This window comes from Talpa europaea (assembly GCF_964194135.1).
Source record: "Talpa europaea genome assembly, chromosome: 10".
NCBI classification, from domain to species: domain Eukaryota; kingdom Metazoa; phylum Chordata; class Mammalia; order Eulipotyphla; family Talpidae; genus Talpa; species Talpa europaea.
Genome location: NC_140077.1, coordinates 13,708,518 through 13,733,493, shown reverse-complemented (window position 1 = coordinate 13,733,493; position 24,976 = coordinate 13,708,518). Strand labels below are relative to the sequence as shown.

Genomic DNA, 24,976 nt, shown 5'->3' with positions numbered 1-24,976 from the left:
TACAAGAGCTGGGGTACAGGCCAGAGGTGTGGGGGGTGAGAGGATTCACCAGAGACAGTGGGGAACAGAACAGATGGATCTAATGAAATACACCGCTGAGGGGAACAGCGGGCAAGACAGGAGTGGTCTTCTGCGCCATGTGGGTAACTCCCTGGCCGGGGATCCAACTGGTGCTGCGGTGGCTGTGGATAGCTTCATAGTGCTGAGACTTAACCCCTTGCGCCACCAGGAGGCCCTCAGTCTAGTTTTCAGTTTTCTTTTCTAGTTCCTTATTAGTAGACTTTCAGAGACAATGACAACTTAGAGGTATGATAGTCTTAAGATTTCTCTCGCAGTTTAATCATAAATTGGATGCTTGTCGTCACGGTATCTGGTGTTTGGAACAGGTTTTTTTCTAGTTAGAAAGCTGTGCAGCAGTTGTTCAATGGATCTTGTTAACAAAATGATAACCCTTTCTTCCAACATCCCTATTTCTCCTCGGGCAGTAGAATTTTCTACCTGTGGCTTCTGAATCCTCTTAAACCCCAGGAGAGATTGTCTTCATTTTCCTTATTTACTATTTCTCACTCGAACCTGGTATCCCTTAATCAAAACAGCCTTACCTGTTCTGTTGCTTTTCTGTACTGTTTCTAAGTCATCTCCCCAACACATCTGAGCCTGTGTTAGGGTCTCTCACAGAGTGATGGGAATATTTGCTGATTTGCTTTTTGTTAGGACCTTATTAGAACACCTGAGCCTTGGAGAAAACACGATTATCCTCTTTGGGGTTATTCCAGGAGCCCAGTTTCTAAGCAGCTTGAAGGGTTGCCCCCACCATGTCTCCCTCCTTCCCCCCATGAGCAGGCTTGTAGGAGTCCTCCTGCTGGGGTCTCACAGTGGCCTTCATCTTGCCCTTTGTAATGCTATGTCTGACCTGCTATGAATCCTGGCATGAGCATGGCCTTGTGATAGTCTGGAGTTTAAAGTACAAGCAGATAAATTAGCAACATGTCTAAGTTCTGACATGAGCATGTCTGTCTTTCATCTCATTTGTGAGGTAAACTGCTGGGGACCCTCCAGGAGAGAGAAACCATTAGGTCACATACCAGCTAGGTCTTTCTGACGGCCTTTTGTTTTCTTTTTCCTGTGGGCATGCTCCTGGGCTGTCTGTCTAGCCTCTGCCTTTGGCTGGATGGGAGAAGGAAATGTTCCACCTCAGGTGGCCATCTTGGCCCCCTGGGGCAGAGGCTTGTGATTACAGTCTTTCAGCGACAGTGTCTTTGCTTTGTATCAATTTATATGGGTTAACCTGTGTCAAGGGCTAGTAGGTACTTATTAATTACCTATTAAGTTCCAGACAGGCCCTTTTATCCTCTCACTTCAAGGCAACAGCTTTGAGGTGGGTGGTGTTAACCCCAGTCCACAGAACAGAAAATGCAGCTTCCATGAGGGTGAAGTAACTAAAAGTTCCCGTTAGAAAGTAGTGAGCCGAGTGTCAAACCCTGGTCTGCCCTCCTTCACCAACCCTCCCGGCTGCCTTTTCAAAACTCAAAATGAAGTTAATTGCCAATACTGTTAGATTGGCCAACCACAATGCAGGGCAAAAGTCACCTCAACAGCAGGTCTCAGCTGTCCACAAATCTAGGGTGCATTTGTGGAGCTTTGTTCTTCCCTGCAGCCTGGTCCTCCCTCGCACCCTCGGGGGTGCCAGGCCACACAAGCAGAAGATCCTGTGAAATGAGATCTGGGTTGTGTAGCCTCTTTCAGATGGTACCCAAGGAGTTGCAAATCCCAAGAGCCCCTTCCCCTCGCTCTGAGGAATCATTGATCATGTGCATTTGAGGAGAGGGATGCTGGGTGCATGCTTTTGACTCTGGGACTCTCTAGCTGTTAGTCATCGCCTCTCTCACCAACCCTGGCCTTATTCTCTAAAGGCAGAAGTTGCACCCCAAGCCTGGCACTACCCACCCCTCTTTCCTGACCTTCCACAAGCTCGGCTAACCCTGGAGAGCCTGGTCCTCTTTCATCTACTAGTTCTGATGCTCTGAGCTATGACGCAGCCGCACCCTCTCTGTCCCCCACCCCTGCCCTTCTTATTTGGTCCTTAAATCCATTTAATCTCTTGTTGTTATTGGCAGGTATAGGAGGATTTTAAAGCAGGAAGTTGAGGCATTTGAGGTCAAGAAGGATATGGAAGTTGATAGAACCATGAATCGTCAGTCACTAAGCTCTTAGACTCTCAAGTGCAGAGGCAGAGGGAGCAGCTGACAGTTTTGTTTGTGCTTCAGGCTGAAGGCTGAGACCTCAGCAAGACGAGCCCCTTTCTAGGACCTCTACCATCTAGTGTTTGTTTCAGCTGCTAACTCTCATTCTAAACAAAACAATTACATGGGGCCTCCCCAGTGGCGCAGCGGTTGAGCGCTGGGTTGCGAAGCTGCCCGCGGCCTCCGCGGCGCCGGTTCGATCCCCGGCTGCTCCCCGGCCACCGGAGGAGGGTCCCACATGGCGCGGACCTCTCCTGCCGCCCGCTGCTCCCCTCAGCAGTGTACTTCGGTCCTTCTGCCTGCTCTGCTCCCCGCTCTGGCTCTGGTGAGTTCTCTCACCCTCCCGCGCTTCTGACTGTACCCAGTGCATGTATAAAAAACAAACAAACAAATAAATAAATAAAAAACATGCCTCTTTAAAAAAAAAAAAACAAAACAATTAGATGATTATGACTTGCTTTTCCATTGTCAACTCATTCTTTTTGTATGAATAACCAGAAGATTCTCAACACTATTTTTTTTTTTAGATTTATTTATTTATGCACACAAAAACTGGGGTACAGGCCAGGTGTATGGGGGGTGAGAGGATTCACCAGAGACAGAGCGGGATACAGAACAGGCAGACTGACTGAAATACACTGCTGAGGGGAGCAGCAGGCGAGACAGGAGAGGTCTGCTCCGCCATGTGGGTCACTCTCTGGCAGGCCGGGGATCGAACTTGTGCTGCAGAGGCTCCTGATTGCTTCACAGTGCGGTGCTTAACCCCTTATACCACCAGGGAGGCCCCAACACTATTTTCTTTAAAGAAGTTATAAATAAAGTTTTAAGGGCTCCTGGGTTCTATGTTAGACACGTACAGTTCCTGAAAAATTCACAGACTCATTGCTCAGACAGTTGTTCTGCTCCTGGATCCACCTCCAGAGAGGAAGCTCTCAGGCCTGAATGGGAGCCAGGCCACAGCTCACTGTGTTTGCTTCTGCCGATCCCCTGGGTGAGGCTGCACATTCCTTTATGTTCCAGCCTGTGGCGTCGTGGGAGATGCTGCAGGGACCAGAAACCCCCCTGCAAAGCTGGCCCCCTGAGCACCAGTGCTGAGCTGAGACGCGAAGGGTCTGCTGTTTATTTTTGTGCCACCAGACTGAATCTAAAGCAGGGCCCGACTCAGCTTCTGAGTCAAACCAGTGTTTATCCCCTAGTTCTTTTCCTTTATCACCTTAAGACAACAAACCTTATCTTCTTTTATTTACCTTAGATTAGAGCCAGCGCCTTTAAGACCCTCTCCTCTGAGAGCACGTGGGCACCTGGACCATGTCCATTTGTCGTGTTTTTGTTCTGTCATTTTGATTCAGTGAGTGTTTGTTGAATGAATGATTGACAATAGCAGCCATGCATCCAACTCTGTGCTACGTGATCTATGTTCTTTACAGCCTACAAGCTTCACAAAGACATTGAGAGAGGAAATGTTCTCGTCGTTTTCCAAAGAAAGGGACTGACTGAGCCTCAAAGGCTATTCACCCACTCACGGCCAGGCAACTCCACGCGGGGCAGCTTCACGCCAACACGGCCTGTCCAGCAGCAGGTGCACCATGAGGGTCACCACCATTGAGCCTTCCACTCTGCAGATGACCGTGTCCAGCGACACCCCAGACTGCTTCTCCCCCAGTGTCACTGCCCACAGGCAATGGTACCGTCACGCTCTTTGACTTCGCCGTGGTGCTTTTTGACTAGGTTCCCTCCTTAAAGAAAGGGGGAGTGGATGCTGGAGAGAAGCTGTGCTTTGTGGGGTCCTTTGCTCCAGCCTGAGGATGAACCAGCAGCTGAGTAAGAATCTGGAGTAATTTAGCCAGAACTGACTAGAAACGAACACAGGACACCAGGCGCGCACTTGTCAGCAATCCGGAGGGCGCTGCCTGAACCTGCGTTACCCCGACCCTGCTCCTTGCCAAACCCGCTCTGGGTGGTTGTTGAAGATGCAGCTTCTCGGGCTTCCTAGGCCCACCCTTGGAGAGTCTCAGTCTCGGTCAGGTCAGGTCTGGGGCCCGGGAGGGCCACTGGTAATACCTGTTTCCCCCGGAAATCTACTGACTTCAAAGATTGGGGTCAGGCCTGTGAACCGTTCGACCTTTGGAACAAAGGATGGTCCGTGAACCTGAGAGGATTCCTTTCCTCCACATCTCTCTGCAAAGGCTAACACCTGTTTTTCTGGGCTTTGTTTCCATCCAAAGAGGAAAGTGAAACGTTCTTCTGAACTAAGGTAAACAGTGGGTAGCAGCTGGTTGTGGGGTGGGGGGGGGGTCCCCACAGCTGTTAGAACGTTAGGAAGAAAGGCCTCTGGGGCCCCAGCAGTGAGCAGAGGCACCTCCCTTCTGGCCAGCCCAGGAGTGGGCTGCCTCCCCCTTTTCACTTGGGGACTTTGAGCTAATTCTTATCTTGAGGGGAGAGTAGATGTCAATGTATCAGCCTCCTCCCTAGAAGGGGCCTGGAGGCTCCAGCTGAGGGGCTGTGCCTGCCAGCAGTTCTGTGGGTGGCATTTGGGGGATAATCGCCCCTGGTGGTACAGTGTGTGCAGCTGGGGGACCTGCCTGCTGCCTCGCACACGGTGGTTTCTAGGGAGCGTTTATTGAAAGCAACAACCAGGAGCCCACGTGAGCGTGACAGAGCCAGGGCCGTCTCCTCTTGCCCAGGAGTATGATCCTGCTGCCAAGAAAACCCCCAAAGGCTCTGACCTACCAGCCAGAAGCACGCTTGGCCCATCCCTGACCTCAGAACCCAGACCAGCCTGATCCGTCAGAAGCCCTGGCCCAGCCTGGCAGGGCCCAGGCCTCTCTAGGACTCAGCTTTCCTCCCCAAAGGCTTCCTGCTCGCCTGTGTCCTCATTCCGGGACCTGAGCAGCAGGTGCTCACATCTGCCACGTTCCACACTTGCCCGTCTCCTCCCAACCCTCTTGCATGCTAAACCCCCTGGAACCACCAGCCTCAATCTCAACACCTGAGGCCTCCCTTTACCCCCCTGAACTTTTCCTGTGAGGTCTCTTGTCCTTGAAACCCCTTGGGTGGAGACCACATTTTCTCCTCTTTCAGGTCCAGGGAGAGAAGCTCCTGACCCGTCACTGCACTTCGTCTGGCTGCTGTTCTGCATCACCCCCACGCCCTGCGCATCACCCCCAAGTCCTGCGCATCACCCCCACGCCCTGCGCATCACCTTCTCAGGGCACGGCCTCAAGCTCAGCCTCAGCCTGCGGCCTGTCATCATCCATGGCAGCTTCAACCCACTTCCTTCCAGCTCCACCCTCGGGCCCCTCCCTCCTCCACTGGGGCCTCTTTCCTAACTGTGGGGTCTCCGCTGAAGCAGAATGCTTGAAAAACTGAAAGCACGGCTCTCATGCACATTTCAATGAGCCCATGTCAAAGATTTATTAGCTAATTAGTGAGGGGGCCAGGGTGACGAAAGTTCTGTAGGTCAGTAACCTTTGGGGTCGCCCTTCTGGCCTGGAAGAATCTTTCCAACCGACCAATCTATTTCTTTGTAAGTTGGCATTTCATTTTATAGCGTCTGGGCCCTCACCAGTGAGGAATAGTGGAAAATACAGAGGCAGAGGCCCTTGGGGGCCTGTTGACAGCACTTCAGTGTGGCTCTGAAAGGGGTCAGGGGCCTTCTCACCTTTGCGTCAAGTCTTGGATACTTTTTTTTTTTTTTGATAGAGGCATGTTTTATTTGTTTGTTTGTTTGTTTTGTTTATACAAGCACTGGGTACAGGCAGAAGCGCGGGAGGGTGAGAGAATTCACCGGAGCCAGAGCGGGGAGCAGAGCAGGCAGAAGGACCGAAGGACACTGCTGAGGGGAGCAGCGGGCGGCAGGAGAGGTCTGCGCGCCATGTGGGACCCTCCTCCGGTGGCCGGGGAGCAGCCGGGGATCGAACCGGCGTCGCAGAGGCTGCGGGCAGCTTCGCATCCCAGCGTTCAACCGCTGCGCCACCGGGAAGGCCCCTTGGATACATTTTCTAAACATCTGAAGTTGCTCTGCGACCACCCTGGCTCTCAGAAGCATGACTGTGAGGAAAGCAGCGCAAGGATTCTCAGGGCCGGAAGCGGGACTCTGCTCGCCGAGTGACCAGCGATGCAGTCGGCGGGTGAGTAGGTGCAGAGAGGCGGGAAGGAAGGGAAGCGGGGAGAGCGGAGCCGGGTCCCCCCGGAAATCACTGGGTGGACTGGTAGGATGACTGGTTTTATTCAACAAGCACTGGGTGGGGAGCTGGGATATAACACTAAGTTAGGTGGGGCCTCCCCGGTGGTGCAGCGGTTGAGCGCTGGGTTGCGAAGCTGCCCGCGGCCTCTGCGACGCCGGTTCGATCCCCGGCTGCTCCCCGGACACCGGAGGAGGGTCCCACATGGCGCACAGACCTCTCCTGCCGCCCGCTGCTCCCCTCAGCAGTGTACTTCGGTCCTTCTGCCTGCTCTGCTCCCCGCTCTGGCTCAGTGAATTCTCTCACCCTCCCGCGCTTCTGACTGTAGCCAGTGCTTGTATAAATACATAAATAAATCTTTAAAAAACAAATAAATAAAATAAAACTAAGTTAGGTGAGGTGACTAGCCCATTTTATAGACGAGACAGCAGCTTAGATTAGAGGAACCCCATTAATAAATGGCAAGGCCCTGAGTCAATCCAGGCCCGAGCGTCCCGAGCCACGTGTGGGAGCCCCTGGGTGGGGGTGGGCGTGACTTTGTGTCATGTGTGCATGTGTTTGTGCACCCGTGGGCGTGCGCGCGCTTGTCCCACACTGGGCCAGAGCAAGGAGCCCACTTCCTCCAGCAGCAGGTGCGGAGCAACGTCTGGCAGCGGATTAAATGGAGCCAACTGCAGGATTCCAGGCGTCCCGCTGCGGGACCTCATTCCTGCCCCTTTGCAGCACCGGTGCCCGAAGACGCCCGGGACTGAGCTAGAGCTGGGGGCACAGCGGTGGTGGCAGCTGGCAGTACCTCCGACAGACTTGTCCTCCTGCTTCAGCACCGTTTCACACAGCGCCGGCCTCCGGCCTCCGCGGTCCTCTCACTGAGAGGAGGAGGAGGAAGCAGGGCGCTCTGGGGTCTGTAATCTGATCTGAGGCTGTGGGGGTGACAGCTGCGGCAGGGGCCTGAGGAGGGGCTTGCGCAGGTGGAGGAAGACCAGGCCTGGGGTCTGTGCCCAGCCATCACCCTGCGCACTGGACACTCTGCAACGTCCACCCCAGAGTCCCTTGCACCCCAGGCATGTTGTCTCCTATGTGGGAAGGGCCCCAGGCGTGCTCCCTCCATCAGGGGGGCGGTACTTGTGGTCTCGGGGAAACAGGAGTTTTGAGCCCCAGCCCTGCTGTTGGCCAGCTTGTGGTCTGGGACAACTTTGTTCACCTCTGTCACCATGTCCTTGCCCGTAAAATGGAGATACTATGTGAAACGATTTTAAAAGATGGTTCTAGAATGAAGGGAGAACAGAGTGCCCTCACACTGTGGTTGCTCCATAAGAATTATGTTTATTTTTTTAAAAGATTTATTTATTTATGCACACAAAAACTGGGGTACAGGCCAGAGATGTGGGGGGTGAGAGGATTCATCAGAGACAGAGTGGGGAGCAGAACAGGCAGACTGACAAAATACACTGCTGAGGGGAGCAGCGGGCGAGACAAGAGAGGTCTGTTGCGCCATGTGGGTAGCTCCCTGGCCGGGGATTGAACTCATGCGGCAGTGGCTGGTGATAACTTGATAGCACTTAAATCCCTGTGCCACCCCCCCCCCTCCAATTTTTTCCACTCAGGATCAGTGCCTCCCTGGGGGAACAGAGAGCTACCTGCCTGGCTTCTTGCTGATTTTCCAGAGGCGTTTGTGTGCCTCTCACCTCTAGCAAAGTCACAGAGAAACAGCTTTACAGAACGTAACAGGGAAGAGGTGCCTGGTCTGCTTAGAAATAGATCCACAGCAGTAGTTCTTTAAATTGCCACTTCTCCAAAGCTCCAGAGCAGGAGTAGGGATGTGAAAACAGGAATTCCTTTCCCCTTCCTCAGAAAAGCTGAGGCCTAAAGTGTGCCCACCTGGCCGTGAGCTCCAGTGTGGAAGGGACTTGGGATTTGTGCCTCTGACTGAGCCCAGGGGTAGGGGGAGAGGCCCAGGTCTTGCATCCCTCCACCCACTGGTTCTAGACCCACCTCTGCTTGGACAGGCCCCAGAGTAGGCAAGTCATTCACACCAGCTTCAGGAAGCCCAGCAGACCACTATGTCCCTGGCCTCTACCCTAAACCCTGTAGGACCACTGGAGCCCCTGGTGCTCTATGGCTCCCCCAGGAGCTGGTGTCTGAGGGCTGGGCCTTGTGGGGAGAGAGTAAGGCAGTGGGTGCTGGCTGCGGTGGAGTAGGCAGGGGAGGGTGGGCAAAGAGTGTTCTGGCCAGGGGCCAGGGCTCTGGGATTTACAGTCATCCTGGGGCCTGTAAATGCTTGCAGCAGCTTTTTTATTTTGAGGCCATGAGTAATTGAACCAACCGTGTGCTGTGTCCCACAGCCAGCCCAGCTACACACACACACACACATACACATACACACATTTATTTACCCCCAGTACACATCCGCATTCACTGCACCTACATCCTTTGGGGAAGTAGAAGTCCTCGTGTGGAGGCTTTATCTTGTGCTAGGCATGTGTGAGGTGCTTCTTATAGACTGTCTCACTGAACCCTGACAACTCCTAAATCTGGCCTTTATTATCTCCCTTTGGTAGATAAGGGAAGGGACTGAGCTAGCGAGGCTGAGGGACTTCTCAAGAGTCCACAGTTAATAAGCAGCAGAGGAAGGACTTGAGCGTCCTTTCCAATAGGTCAGGCCCCATGTGGGCCTAGCCCAGTGTGGGTAGGCCTTGTCCAGCATCATCTCTTTCTGGTGTCTCATGGGGAAATTGTACTTAAAAATAACCATGCAGCAAAATAGAAAAGACTGATAAGTTCAATTGCATTAAAAACCAACATCTGGTGGCACATGGGGTTAAGTCTCAGCACTGTCCGCGGCAGCTGTCCGCAGCCACTGCAGCAGGAGTTCCATTCCCGGCCAGGGAGCTACCCACATGGCACAGCAGACCTCTCCTGTCTCACCCGCTGCTCCCCTCAAGAGTGTATTTCAGTAGATCTGCCTGTTCTGCTCCTCACTTTGTCTCTGGTGAATCCTCTCACCCCCTGCACCTCTGGCCTACACCCCAGCTCTTGTATGAATAAATAAATAAATTGTGGGGAAAAAAAAATAAAAACCAACATCTTCCTAGCCAAAATATATACCATAAGCAAGACAAATAATAAGCTGGGAGTGGCGTGGTGCTGCAGATATTAAGGCAAAGGCTAATCTCCATAATAAATAGAGTTCCTAATTTTTATTTTTATTTGTTAATTTTTTTAAAAGATTTATTTATGATAGAAGAATTGGGATATGGGCCAGAGGTGCAGGGGGTGAGAGGATTCACCAGAGACAGAGTGGGGAGCAGAATAGGCAGAGTGACTGAAATCCACTGCTGAGGGGAGCAGCGGGTGAGACAGGAGAGGTCTGCTGCGCCATGTGGGTCACGTCCCTGGCCGGGGATGAAATTCATGCTGTAGTAGTTATGGTTAGCTTCACCCCTTGCGCCACCAGGGAGGCCCCATTATCAGATATATTTTTGAAGTGGGAACTATGCAAACATTTTACTTATTTTGTTTGATTCTATAATCACAGATTATTGTAGATGTTAATGACCTCACTGTCCAGGTGAGGCCAAAGGGAATTTCATTTGTTACTTAACGTTCTCACAGTTATTTCCTAAGAGCCCACATTTGTAATTATCCTTTTTAATTACTACATGCTAATGTCTTCTGATTTGCTTCATTCCTTTTCCCTGTTAGGTATCATGATTAAAAGAGTTGGGAGCATTATTCATTCCTTTATCAGATCAATATTTAACTTGTACTTCCTATGTTGACAGAGCTGTGTTAGACCTGGGGATACAGTGGTAAGTAAGATACAAATATTTTGCCTGCACAGAGAAGCTCATGGGCTAGAGCCAGCAAGAGGCAATGACAAGGTTGGTGGTGATGGGCCAAGTCCGGGATGCAGTGGGAGCGCAGAGCAGGGAGGCTCACCCTTGCCAGCATGTCAGAAGAGCTGCCAAGTCAGGCCAGGGAGGCCACTCCCGGAAGACTGGAGTGGGTGCATGGCCACCAGGCTGCCATCTGGCCACCAAACGTGAATGTCCCAAGACCCTTTGATGGAACTTGGAAATACAGGGGCTCCAACAATAAGATACAGAGGATCAGAATCTCCAAATTATTTTCATTTGATGGAAACGTCATCAAAGGCTTATTTGTCATTCTCTAGGCCAAAGGAGACTAAAAAAATCAATGTTGTTGGTCTAGTCAGTGTCTGTGTCTTATGATAATGATAATGACGAAGGTGCTGGTGTAGTTTTCTTTTACTTTTAAAAAAAGATTTATTTGGGCCTCCCCAAATAAAAAAAGATTTATTAGGGCAACCCCCCAGTGGCGCAGCAGTTGAGCGCTGGGCTACAAAGCTGCCCGCAGCCTCTCAGCGCCGGTTCGATCCCCGGCTGCTGGCGAGAGTCCCACAATGCCGTGCAGACCTTCCCTGCCATGCCCGTTGCTCCCCTCAGCAGTGTATTTTGTCGGTCTGTCTGTTCTGCTCCCCGCTCTGGCTCTGGTGAATTCTGTTACCTTCCTGCGCTTCTGACTGTACCCAGTGTTTGTATAAATAAATAAATAAATCTTTTTTTAAAAGATTTTAAATCTTTTAAAAAAAGATTTATTTATTTATGCATACATAAATTTGGTGTAGCCAGGGTTGGGGGTGGGGCGGGGGGAGGGTGAGAGGATTCACCAGAGAGAGAGTGGGGAGCAGAACAGGAGGAGTGGCTGAAATACACTGCTGAGGGGAGTTGTGCAAAATAGCCTTATTTTAAAAATTTCTTCTCTTCTGATGGTATTTTTTGTTTCTTTGTTTTGTGTGTTTTGCCTTCCTCCTTTTTCTTCATTAGCATTGGCTGATGTTAACTATTTCTGCTATTTTTTGGTTTTTGAACCCATTGCTTTCTGCTGTAACATTCCCATTTTCGGCCCGGTAGGGTGAGCCTACCCTGGCCTATTTGGACTATGGAAAGTAGTTTTCATTCACACGGGGCTATCAGCACTGCACATCTGTGGTCCTGCCCCAGAGCAAGGTTAACTCTCCTGTCATCTGTTATAAAATAGTCCAAAGGGACTCGGTCCAACTGGACGTCCTGCGGGAGTCACAGTTGTCCTCTATTTTGCTTATACCGTGTTAATAATACTGCAGGAGCAAGAAGTGTGATGGCGCCCTGTACTCCAGATGATGAGAAATTAAATCTCGAAAGATGTGGGGGTCTACCACATTAGTGAATTGATAAGGATCCTGTGGTCTGGGGCCTGCCAGGACATCCTTCCTCAGTAAAAGAGAAATTATTGCATCTTGCATCAACCATCACTGAAAAGGAAAATCAACACTTGCTTTCTTTGGGTTCTGGAGGCAACTTATTTATTTTATGCTTGGGTTCTGCTCTGACCCACCCATCTAGCACGTGACCCAGAGGCGCCAGCTCTAGACTAGGTGCTGACTAGGAGAGGCCTCTGCTGTAGATCCAGGCTGTGCTGCAAGTTATCCTGCTGCTTGGGCCACTTGATACACAAGACTCTGTGATGCTACAGGGGTTTATGGACGGAAAAGATGCTGGGTACATTTATTACAAGCCCCTGCAGGAGAGTCACAGTGGCCACAGTTGGAATTCTGAGCAAGGGACCTCCCTGGTGGCTCAAGGGGTTAAGACGTAATCTAAGAAGCTATCTGCAGCTACTGCAGCATGAGTTCCATCCCCGACCAGAGAGATTCCCACAGCAGACCTCTCCTGTCTCGCCCGCTGCTCCCCTCAGCAGTGCTTTTGGTCCGTCTACCTGTTCTGTTCCCCGCTCTGTCCCTGGTGAATCCTCTCATCCTCCCGTGCATCTGGCCTGTGCCATGGTTCTTGTATGCATAAATAAATAAATCTTAAAAAATAAATTCTGAGCAAGCTGTGACTTGCATAGTGTAAATACATACATACACCATGTGAAAAATAGCCACCCTTGGCAGAGACAGACTCTCCAATCTTTTTTTTTTTTTAAGGATGTATTTTTATTTATTTATGCAGGTGAGTAACTTGGAATCCCTTGTGTGACAAGCTGGTACCAGGGGGGCACTGTGGCTGCCCCCTCTGGATTGGCAGTTTATGTCTCTGGTGCCAGATCTCCTTTGGGCTGGGAGACTGGCAGCTGGTGTCAGGGTGGTAATTTGTGTGGCTCTATCCTTTCTCCTGGTATCAATTTTTTTGTAATAAAACTTTTGCTGTGATCTGCTGGTGTGTCAATGTCTTATTTGCTCCCACTACAATTATCTAAACCTCTGTGAGGGAAACTTTAAAATACCCCCAAAAGGATAAAAGTCAAGAAAAAAACAAGGGTCATCCCTTGTTTTTGTTGTTGTTTTTTTTAAGATTCATTTATTTATGCATACAAGAGCAAGGGTGCACGCCAGAGATGGGGGTGTGGGGGCAGTGAGAGGATTCACCAGAGACAGAGCAGGGAACAGAACAGGCAGATCTACTGAAATACACTGCTGAGGGGAGCAGTGGATGAGTCAGGAGAGGTCTGCTGCGCCAGGTGGGTTGCTCCTGGCCTGGCCGGGGATCAAACTCGTGCTGCAGTGGCTGCAGATAGCTTCATCGGTTGTGTCTTAACTCCTTGTGCCACTAGGGAGGCCCTATACCTTGTTCTTTGATAGACAACTCAACATCATAACGATCTATTTCTCCTGAGGTTAATCTAGAAAAGTGGTATGCCTCTTGTAAAAATACTGTTTTTTTTTTTTCTATAGAAGTTGATTCCAGAGTTTATGTGGAAAAATAAATATTCAGGAACAGTTATAAAACTTCAAAAAAGAGAAGAGATGAGTCTTGTCAAATAGTAAATGATGTTATAAGGAATCTATAATTAAAACTGGCAAATGAATAGGCAGACTATTAGAGTAAAATAGAAAGTCCATAAATAGATCAAAGTGCATAGGAAATTTAGCATATGATAAAGATAATCTCAAACCACTGGGGAAAGGCTGGTTCTTTTAATAAGTGGTGTTGGGACAACTGGATGGCCATTTGGAGAAAGATAAAATTGGATCCAAGTCTCATACTGCACCTCAGAATAAACTCCAAATGTCACAGAGGTCTAAATGTAAAAAATAAAGTCACATAGGTGCTAGAAGAAAGCAGAATTTAAAAAATAATCTCAGGATGTGGGGTCTTTTCTGACTCTGACTCAGAATCCATATGCAACAAAAGAAAAGATTGATGAATTTCTCTACATAAAAATAAAGTGACATTTAGCATGGCAAAAAAAAAAAATTACAACAGCAAAATAAAAAGAAACAAAAAACCAATTAGGTAGAAATATTTGCCACCTATAGCGGAGATATTTCCCTAATATATGCAGAGGACTTGAAATTGAGGAGGAGAAAAAAGACTAAAAATCCAAGATAAAAATGGACAAAGGAAACAGTTCATTCAGCAATTCTATGCAAAGGTTTTCAAATACCTTTTGTTAAAAAAAAAAAAAAAGAAGGGGAAATTAGACCAGGTGTACATTAAAACACAGGTACACACAGGAAAAGAGAAAGGGAGGGGAGTGGAGGAGAGAGAAGCAGAGGAGGAGAAAAGGAGAGAGAGAAAAGAAGGCATGAGGGTATTTTCTTTCATTCAAAAGTAATCAGGGCCTCCCCGGTGGCGCAGCGGTTGAGCGCTGGGTTGCGAAGCCTCAGAGGCGCTGGTTCGATCCCCGGCTGCTCCCCGGCCACCCATGGCGCGCAGACCTCTCCTGCCGCCCGCTGCTCCCCTGAGCAGTGTACTTCGGTCCTTCTGCCTGCTCTGCTCCCCACTCTGGCTCTGGTGAATTCTCTCACGATTCCCCACTCTGGCTCTGGTCAATTCTCTCACCCTCCCGTGCTTCTGACTGTGCCCAGTGCTTGTATAAATAAATAAATAAGTCTTTAAAAAAATATATTTAAAAAAAAAAGTAATCAACTGATAAATGTAAGGAGAATGGTTCCATTAGAAAACCTATATAACTTACAATGTCAGGATCATCAATGAAGACTGAAGCTGTTGGGTGAATAGCGATTGGTAAACAGGACACTCCTAAAGTCTCAGAATATCAGCCCAAAGATGATCTCTCATTACATAACAAGGGAAAGAAACAAAATGTGCTGTAACAGAACGAGACAACTCAGACAACAATGGAGCAGAAAACACACGTCGCTTATGTAGTCTTCTTGCTAAGAAATTTCAACCTGAATTTAGCAATGAGAAAGTAACTCATTACATGACATTCGCATGGATCTCAGATCTAAAGGACATCATTTAGACAATTGGGAATATTTGCATACAAACAGAAAATCATATGATGTGGGGGTAATGTTGAATTTCTTGAGTATCTTCATGATACTGTGGTTATAGAGAACACACTTCTCTAGGAATACTTGCTGACCTAGTTGGAAACATGTAGGAACCATGACAGTTTACCCCTAAGTAGCAACAAGTAAAAAATTCAGTTATCGGAATCCTTGAAGCTTAATTCACATTTTAAACACTGTGCTTCAATAAATGATCCTCAGGACATAGCTCAAAAGCCTAAATCTTACTCCTTAGGGAGGCTGTACTCACCATGAAAATCACTCCTGATGAAATAATTCTTTAGGCAATGAACAGATTAGTGTGTATAGAGGGAGAGGAGAAGAAGAATATTCCTAAGAGTTTCCCAATAAAACACTAAATTTCCCATCCCCTATTGGACAAATGTCCAGCCAAGCAGGGCGAACCCAACGCAGGGTGGTTGGGGCCCAGAAGCTCGCCAGGAGCCTCAGGCACCTCTGGCAGGGATCAGCTGGTGGGGAAAATCTCCAGGAGTCTCCTTCCAAGTTCGGGGTGCTAGTGAAAACCGGAGAAGCAAGAGCCCCTCTTTTGACTCCACCTGCCTCGCGGGTTATGCAGCACCACCTGGCCGCTCAGCTCCGCCCCTGGTTCCCAGCAGCTGGTCCGAGGCTGCGGACAAGGTCCCTCCTCTGACCCAGGGGACCGGGTTTCAAGGGCGGCCATCCTGACTGCGGTCAGTGCAGAGCCGGAGCAAGGCAGGGGCCTCTGCATGCGATGCGCGGGGACGACAGAAGTCGCCGCGGGAGGGAGGGCCCCGGTGCCCGGCGGCCGGCCAGCTGCATGGGTGCCCGCTCAGTGAGGTCAGCACCTCGCGGGCTCGCTGCTCCTGGCGTCACGCTGGCACGCAGAGGCCTCCGGTGTTGCCTTCCATCACCGTCACCTGATCCCGGCGCAGGGGGGGCGAACAGCCTCAGATGTTTATTCCCTGATGACCAACTGGCCTGACAGACAGACAGCAGGGTGATAAGAGAAGACAGAGGCGGCGGCCGGGGGAGGGGTGGGCCAAAGGAATCCCCTGCCTCTGCGAAGTGCTGTTTTGCTTGGCTGGGGCCAGGAGTCACTTTGACATTCCCCAGGGATTAAACAGGCTGTGTAGAAGCTGGGTCTCTACAGGGGGTGCCGAGCCCCATGGAACTTAAATCATGCAATTAGCCACCAGCTAACATTCTTCCCACATTCGTTTCATACCTTTGTGACTCCCCATGCCCCCCACCAAGAAAATTCAGCTGCAACTTGTTTTATAACGTCTCCGATTGCGCCCTGCTGCTTTGCCTCCTCCTGGGCATGGGGCAGGAGGTAAGCTGTTCTCTGCATCCTTCTAAGCCTAGCGCAAAACTCCACTTTTCCAGGAGATGAAGCCCAGGCATTCTGCCCCCCCCCCCCCCCCCCCCGTTCTGAGATTCCGGGTTTCTGAACTCAATTCACAGTTATTGGTGAGGGACCAGGTCCTGGACAAACTGTCAAGGACACAGGGCAAGCCACTTGGGCTGGGGGGGCAGTGATGCTTTTGGGGGGGACAAAGATGCTGATGTCACTCTTGGACATCAACGACAATTGGATCCACACCTAGTGGTTCAAAATCTGGGTTTTCTGACTCTCTGTCTTCTACTGCTTTGAGCATCATGCAATAGCTGTGAGCTTGCTAGAGGACAGGGGGTCTGGCTGATAAACCCAGGGAGATGGAGGCTCAGCCTTTCCCTGCAGCCAATGAGGGCCCTTCTGGGCCAGTTGTTAGGCAGAAAAGAACCTCATGGGTCATGTCCTCACTTTTCCTCAGCTAAAGTTCCCGGACTGTCTCCTTCAACTTCAAATGTGCATCCAGTTCCATGAGTAACCACATTATTTTTAAACAGCATCCTCCGGCCACTGTCTCTCCTGGGTTTTCAGAGAGGCAGACCTCCATGAAGCCAGCACAGGAGTTTATTTTTTGATTGTTTAAAACATTTACAGGGATTCCTTGGGTTTTAAGTAAAATATTAAGCTGTAGCTCTTGGAGGAGGCAGCAAATAGATGAAGTTCACCTTGCGGGGCATGGAGAAGAGAAGCCAGGATGTGTGAGAGGTGGCAAACCAAAGGGTGGGATATGAAGACAGGATTTAGCCGGGATTTAGCAGAGGCACCTCCAATGGCAAAAGCCCCGCTCCATCAAGAAACACCATGACACCTGCTGAGTCACTAAAAGCTCCACCCACAGATTAGCTGAGGCTGGGGTTAGAGTCAATTGGCTCCTCCGTTTAGCAGCCGGCCAGGTGGCTAAACTTCTCTGAGCCTTAGTTTTCTTACCTGTAATTTGGGCATTAAAAACAAGCACTAATAAGGTGGCTGTGAGGATGAAATGAGAAATATTATGTGCTCAAGACAGGCTGGCACAAAGTAACTCAGGAAGTGTAAAATACCAAGGGGAGGGGGTGATAAATCAGGACAAAGAGGACAAGGAGGCAGTGAAAGGTAGAATCGGATTTTTGTGGTGAGCTTAACATGGTAGACATGCTGCTTTTCAATGATGTATACCTGAAAAGTACAAGTTATATAATATGGTGTTACTTCCATAAAATTTTTTAATTAAAAAATAAAGTAAGCAACAAAATAAAGAGATGGTAAAGGTACTATTAAAACCCAGATACCAGGGCCTCCCTGGTGGCACAATGGGTTAAGCACCGCACTATGAAGCAATCCACAGCCTCTGCAGCATGAGTTCGATCCCCAGCCCGCCAGGGAGCAACCCACATGGCGCAGCAGACCTCTCCTGTCTCGCCCACTGCTCCCCTCAGCAGTGTACTTCGGTCAGTCTGCCTGTTCTGTTCCCCACTCTGTCTCTGGTGGATCCTCTCACCTCCCCCCTGCATCTCTGGCCTGTACCCCAGCTCTTATATGCATAAATAAATAAATCCTTTAAAAAAATCCAGATACCAGTTAATACATTATGTTCATAGGCTATTTAATATTTATCCACAGTTGTCAAACTAGTGGGTTAGAATTGTTACCAATACGACTGCAGGTAACTTAATGAGTCAGTGATTTAACTGTCTTTATTGAAAGGTAATCTGGACTATACATGGTCAGAGTGTTTCTTCTTCATTCTTCCAGGTGAAGTTTTTCTTAAAAAAAAAACTAACAATCTATTAATGTACTAAGTATTAAGAACTATTAGTTGAAGAAACAAATAATCGAGTTTTGTTCTTTTTTGTTAAATAAAAAGAACACAAGTTCGTAGTAAAAAGATCCAAACAACATACACACACTAAAAACAGTTGCGGAAAAAAAAACCATTTTCTTTCAAATGTGCAAATAATATAAAAGGTCATGAAAGGAAAAGCTTTCTGTCCCATCCCAATTTCTAGAGTTACTGTTAATTTTTAATTAATTATACAATATCCAGAAGTAGTTTATCCTCTTTTAATCAAAATTAATGCAAATTTAATCATATCATGATACTGTTGAGGAATTTGTATTTCTCCTTAATCAAACATCTTGGAAATCTCTTCCCAGCAATGTATATAGATAGCTCTAGTCCCCCCCCCCTTTTTTTTAAGATTTATTTATGCATACATAAATAAATTCCTAGAATGTTAACGGCTCAGTCAGTTTTCTTTGTTGCAATTTTAAGAGGCAGTGTTAGCCCACTTGCAAAGAGCTTGCAGCCCCTGATACTTGCACCCACAGAAAGTCTGTGTCCCACAGTTTCACCACTTCTGGTACTATCAAACTTTACAGTCTACTAAGCTAACTGTTATTACAAAAATAAACAGTAATAATACACACATGGAATAGCAGTGATTATTAAATGGTCTCATCTGCAGAGATACATGATCACAATGATCTTCCAAGGTGGGTTAGTTCTTTAAACAGAGGACAGGGGATGGCAGGGAGTCAGACCAGGGTCTGAGCCTCAGTTCCACTATTATATCCCTGTGACTTTGGACAGGTTCCTCAAGTTTGTCTGCAAAATGATGATATTAAAAGAAAGAAGGTTTGGGGCCTCCCCTGGTGGCGCAGCGGTTGAGCGCTGGGCTGCGAGGCTGCCCGCAGCCTCTGCAGCGTCAGTTTGTTCCCCAGCCGCTGGTGAGGGTCCCACAAAAAATTAAAAAAAAAAAAAAAGAAAGAACGAAATAAGGTTTGGAGCCCAGCAAATATTCAATAATAATACAAACAAGCCAGCGTGTCAGTGACCCCTGTAATAACAGAAACCTGGGTTCTACTCTCCTCCGCTTCTGTCACTTCCCAGGAGGCTGCTTAATTTCTTTGAATTTTCATGGTTGTGAGACACCAATTTGGATCCCTCCTATTCACTTACTGGTCTGGGTAGACATGACTGCCAGCTGAGTCACAACTGCAAGTGGCATTTTACATTCACTGAAAGATGCAGGCGGCATCTCAGCGTGAGAGGACAGACGGCAAGCTCAGCTCCTGAGGCAGAGTAGAGCGGTCTAGGGTCAGATTCCCCCCAACTGCCTCTGCCTTTAAAAACCAGGTGTCCTGGGGGAAGTTCTTGGACTTGAGCCTCAGTTTCTAAATCCATTCTAAAACATGGATGACAGTAATGACCTCACGGGTTATTGTGAGCATGAAGTCAGTAATAATCTATGAAAACACTTAGCAGCTGACTCTTGTTAAATGTGCAGTATATTCACAGCCACAGCCTCCCTGCCTGACTCCGGTTTACGGGTTGGTCGGAGGGACAGGATGCTTCTGCAGAGTAGAACAAAGGGAGATGTCACCAGCCTCACCAACTAGTCATGCTCCCCATTTGTCAGGTCAGGTGACTGAGGTGGCCTTTCTTTCACTTGTGTAACTGTGAAATGCACCCTGGGGTGTGTGTGTGTGTGTGTGTGTGTGTGTGTGTGCTGGTGGTGAGGGCGCAGAGCAAACAAAAGCAAGACACTATATTTCTTAATAATCGAGTTTCAATTTTAATCAATAGTTTCTTAAATGTCTGCAACCTTGGCTAGGGATCATTTACATTCTTTCTGGAAAGAAGTTAAAAAAGTATAAGATAAAAAACATTTTTCATCAGAATCCAAAGTAGAAATGCTTGTTTGATATTATCTGGACAATGTGTGTGGGGACCTGAAGTGGAGCTTGAATTTGCTTTCGGTTCTGTGGCAGAGACTCTCCCTCCACACCGGCTCCAATTCACGTTTCAGTTATAAAACAACACGTAAACTACAACTATGAAGCAATATGAATGGAGATGGGATTTCTGAGAAACCTCGTAGATTACTATGAATTAATTTTTTTTCTAACTTTCGTATTCCGAAAATTTCAGACCTAGAGAACAGGCATTGGAATGCCTAGATTTACCCACAACTACTATTTTGTCCCAGATGCTAATACACTATTTTTGAGATGTAGAGAGCTGCATTCATATAATACGGTGGTTTTTTGCTGGTAAAAATATTATGAAAATGGATTTAATCATATCAATATTGTGACTTTCAGGCACTCGATTTCTTGGAGTTTGAGAACTGTTACTCTACTTGGCTGCAAGTTTGGAACAGAAGGAATCATGTTTGTAATAGATGCCAGACTGAAAACCTCCTGCCCCAAATAGGCGAGGCACCTCATCTCTCATCCCGACAGGACTGTGCCTTGGGGTCCCCTCACTACTTGTTTACATACTTGGAAACTGACCCTCACAGAAACTGACTCCACTGGTTCCAATAATTTTATGTAATTTCTTAGACACAGGGATGGGGGGCGTGGAATGTTGGACAACATCTTCGGGAATTCCTGCTGGAAAGTGCAGGTGATGAACTAACTATTCAGCGAGTTGGAGAAGATTTTTGGGGACTGCCTCCCGCTGACACGTGTGTTCAGACCCATTACCCTGAAGCCTCCTTCTTTGTAAAATGGGGGCAACAATAAACAACTTTTTATCTTTTTTTGTGAGATTCAATTTTGTGAATTTTGTTGAGCTTTAAGGATACAAGGAACCGACATAGCATCTCTTTTGGAGGAAGGAGAGAAAGCAGGGCGAGAGGAAGAGAGGGAGACAGAGAGACCGGGTGAAAAGGAGTGGCCAGGGCCGACCCCAGGCAGGTGGACAGAAATTCAAGGGAGACTCAGTTTCTAAGAGACTGGCCGAAAAGGTGACAGGAACTCACAGTTTGGGGCGAGAAGAAAGCATCTTTCAGGGAATTCAGTTAGTTCCCAGGTCCCAGAAAACCCATCTCAGAATTTCCTCTGCATGGCTGCAGGAGGGTGGGCGGGGCGGAGACCCTCACGCACGCCTGCCCAGGCGGTGGGCACCCTGGAGCGCGCGCTGGCTCCCCGGGCACCCCAGGGGCGCGTTTCCTCGTTTCCGGCTTGCGGGAGGGAGTCAGGATGCAGGAGCGCGTGGGGGGGGGCGGGGCATCTCCCGGGCAACCATTCTGCGGGGTCTTCGCCCAGTTCCTAGGTAATTTCCGCGACGCCAGGTGTGTCCCCAGACCCCTCTCCGCGCGCCCGGGGTTTCCTCCAGGCGGCTCCGCGCGCAGGGTGCCGCGTATCGGGGTGTGCGGGGCCACTTCAGAGGCGACCCCGGTGGCGGCGCGAGGTCGGCGAAGTCTCCTTCACCTCGCCAGAGATTTGGCTAATAAACAAGAACAAAACCCCTGCCTGGTGCTCCCTGCGCTTGCGGGATCGTGGCGGGTCTCGGCGAGAAGGGTGGGGGGGGCGGGGAAGGTGACGAGGAACCACCGCGGGCCCGACAGCTGCTTCTGGGGACCCCCGAAATAAGCAGCTACGTTGGCGAGCCCGCGGGCCTGCCCATCTCAGGCCCGGGCTTAGGGGTCCCACGTCCCGGGGGAGGGTTCGGGCCGCCCCCCGCCGCTAGTGGCGCTGGCCGCGCCCCAGCCCGGGTGGGCGCCCCGCTGGGCGCACCTCGCACCAGGGATGCGCGCGGACGTCCCGGGCGCGCCCCGGGGGCCCCGCTCGGCAGGAGCGCGTGGGGCGGCGCGCGCCGTCCCTGGGGACCGCCCGGAGGCCTCCGGCTCCCGGGAGAGGCGAGGGCGCGGCTGCGGGCCCCGGCTGGCGCGCGCCCTCCGGCCTCCCTTGGCGGAGCGGCGGGCGCGGCGCGGCCCCGGGGACCCCGAGCGCAGCGCGGCGCGGGTGCTCGCGGCTGCCCGGTGCCGCCGGCCGCGCGGGTGCGGCCGAGCCCCCCAGAGCCCCCCGCGCCGCGCGGGTCTCGCCCGCGGGAGACGCCCCCCGGCCCCCACCCCGCGCGGCCGGCCGGGGAGCAGGAGCGGCGCGAGAGGAGGCGGCGCCGCCGGGACTGCCTCTCCCCGCCCCTCGCGTCTCCTCCCCGCGCCGCCGGGAAGGACAAGGGGACTGGGCACAGCGACCCCGGCCAGCGAGCGCCCGCGCCACGGGGCCGCCCTCGGGCGCCTTCTCTCGCCGCGGGCGTGGGCCGGTGCCACCTCCATGGTGCGGGCCGCAGCCATGAGCCAGGACGCGGCCCCCGGCGGCCCCGAGCAGCCCGACAGAGATGCCCGCTGCGTGCCCGGTGCCCCCGCGCCCTCGGCGCCCCCCGGCCCGCGAGGGATGCCGCCGCCGCCCCAAGCCGGCCTGCCCCAGATCATCCAAAAGTAAGAGGAGGGACTGGGGAGCGCGCGCCCAGGGTGCGCCGGGGTACGCGCCCCGGGCACCCCCTTCTGTGACTTGGGCTCCAGCGCCTGCTCAACTGCTCTCGGCCGCCTGGCGAGGGAAGTTTTCTCGCCCACTCGCGGCGCTCGGGAGAGAGATGTAAAAATCGAGAAGTTATTGGGGAGAAGGAAGCCGAGTTATTGGGGGGAAATCATGTTGCGTTCCTCGTTCCCCTCCCTTCTCTCCGGGGACCTTCCTGGTTCTTTGGAACTCAAGTAGCCGAATTTGGGGGGCGCACCCAGGGACGCGAGCTCATCTTGCTGGTCCCCGGAGGCCGCCGGCTGCGGGGAGCCGTGCGCGAGTGTGCGCGCGCGGGAGGGTGTGGAAGGACCCGCCGCGGAGAAACCATCTGTAATGGGGCTCCCGGGGTCGTCGTGACTTGGGGGCAGTAGGGTCGGGGAGGGTTTGCAGGCAGCGCATTTTGCTTTGCCCTGGAGGAGCTGTTTACACTTTTCAAGAAGGCCCTTGAGGGGAGTTCTCAGCCGCGCCACCGGTTTCCATTCGTGTTTCCATCTGGCGACTCGGTGAGCTCTGCGCCTCGGGTCGTGAATTTTCAGGGCGCCCCTTCCCCAGCTGTGAGTAGGTCGGGGTGCCCAGCGGGCCCCAGAAGCGCTCTCAGCTCCTCTGCGGGCAGGAGAGTAAAACCCGCGATGTTTTGTTCGACCTTTCAAGATTGTGTTTGACAGTTTAAGGCCTAGGGTGTTGGTTTGCTTCGTGGCTCCTTAGGCTAAAGAGCTTTCCACGACTTGGGATGAGTTCTCGAAAGTAGTTTACAAAGTAGAGGCGCCTCTGAACACGGAGGGCTTGGGCGACACTGACCAAACGAGAGGGATACAGGCCCCACGGTGGACCCCATGGAACTGAGCAGAAGGTTTTTAGTGCTGCTGTATTGATGCTTTGAGCTACGTAAACTGGTCAAACTGGAGTAAGAGAAATAACCAGTGATGGGATGTAAGTGGAAGTAAATGGCACTTCATATTGGTTCAAAGGCCGACTTATGCAATAGAAAGGATAGTTCCAATTCAAGTTTGACATCAAAGAAAGCTACTATCATATTTCAGAACAAAATGGTTCCCCTTTTTTGACTGGGAAAACTTTTTGCTTGAATTTGATTTTATATAACTTTTAATTAACTGGTCTCCAGCTATTTGAAAGTAAAAATATTTTACTTTGCTATTCTGTTACTATTTGTTTTATAAATTCAGCTAAGACTTACTAAATAGGATCCACAGTTTAAGTGCATCATTACTTAAATTTTTTCTTTATTCCCTAGAATAAATATAAACCAACAGAAAAAAAGGTTTAAAACCTAAAGTTTACTTATTAAAAAAACTTATTGATCAGTTATTCATCGGGAGATATCTAATGTGCTTCTTACCAGGCCGGCGTTTTATGGCTTGAGATTAGCTGGCACATTAAATTTATTGAATTTTATTTAATATAGTAATGACCCACCTTAAACTTGTAGGTGGGTGTCTGATTATGAAACATTGCCAGGTTGACAAATGTCATTTTGTGGAAAATAGATCATTAAAAGTGGATTTTCGAGTAGCTCATGTAATAAATAAATTTACCCTATAAATTCACTCCCACTTTGAAAGTTCCATCTCTGGAATATCTTACTTTAAGATAAGACTGAATGTTGAAAGATGGCTCCTTCTCCTTGTAGCCCAGCATGGGGGCCTCAAAGAAGCGGCCGATGACTGCCGTGCTTTGCACTGGTGACAGATCAGTGTTCAGGGGCAGGGTCCAAGGCCAGTGAGTGTGCCCATGGGATCTGATGTGTGCGCGCTTATGTTTCAAAGTGTTTCTTTATAAGGACGATTTAAACTTTGCGCTCCCCTCAGTACCCACTGAAATTCCGCTGGAACCAGGCGTAACATGGCAAATGCTTTGCAGGTCCATCTTTAATGAGCTGAAACTTGAGCAGGTTATTTTGAAGCTACGTTTGCATAATTTAATCTGAGCAACCATTTTTATGTAGTTATGAGGTGCTGTTTGTATCAGCCATCTTTGCGGAAAAAGTAGCGGGGAGATTGCCCGCAGCAAGACGAGCTGTCCGCTCCTTGAATGGAAATTTTGTGAGCTAGAGGTTTGGATGAAATTCTCTGGTAGTGGATTGCACATTAAACAAAGTTGGGGGAAGAACCTGCGCTTTTTCTAGGTATTTTAGTGAGGTTATTATGTAATGCATAAGAGAAGTTTGATCTCTTTCAAAGTGATAGACATTAGTGTTCTTGTTGCAAAGCGTTGAAAGATTAGATTTCCCCCTCACTTCTTCATGTCTTTGTTTACTGATTTTTATTATTAATGGCTTTTATTTTGGATAAATCAATGACTCTGGTAAAATAATATTCACTACAAAACAAAAACCAGTTGCTAGTCGCATACCTTATATGTGGTCTTAAGAGAACTGCTGTTTACTACATGTAAGTAGCTAAAACGTGAGGCCAGGTGACGAGAAAGGCTGACTTTGGTGCTTGTTTTACGGCATCCATTCGTTCTCTCAGGTGCATTTAGTTTTCTAAACACAGCGTTCTTGGCTTTAGTCAAGAATTGTCGTGACCTTTCTGCTCCTGTTAAC

At 49.8% G+C, this 24,976-nt stretch overlaps 1 protein-coding gene across 1 annotated transcript in view; it reads left to right on the top strand.

Annotated features, from left to right (window-relative positions):
• Window positions 1-22,170: 22,170 nt before the first annotated feature.
• The window catches only part of RBM20 (RNA binding motif protein 20), a gene marked incomplete at both ends in the record, with an annotated part of 164,683 nt that continues 161,877 nt past the window's right edge, over window positions 22,171-24,976 (top strand). Inside the window, one exon of the mRNA XM_084246049.1 lies at window positions 22,171-22,334. Within this exon, the coding sequence (XP_084102175.1) occupies window positions 22,171-22,334 (164 nt within the window). The remainder of the gene's footprint in view (window positions 22,335-24,976) is intronic.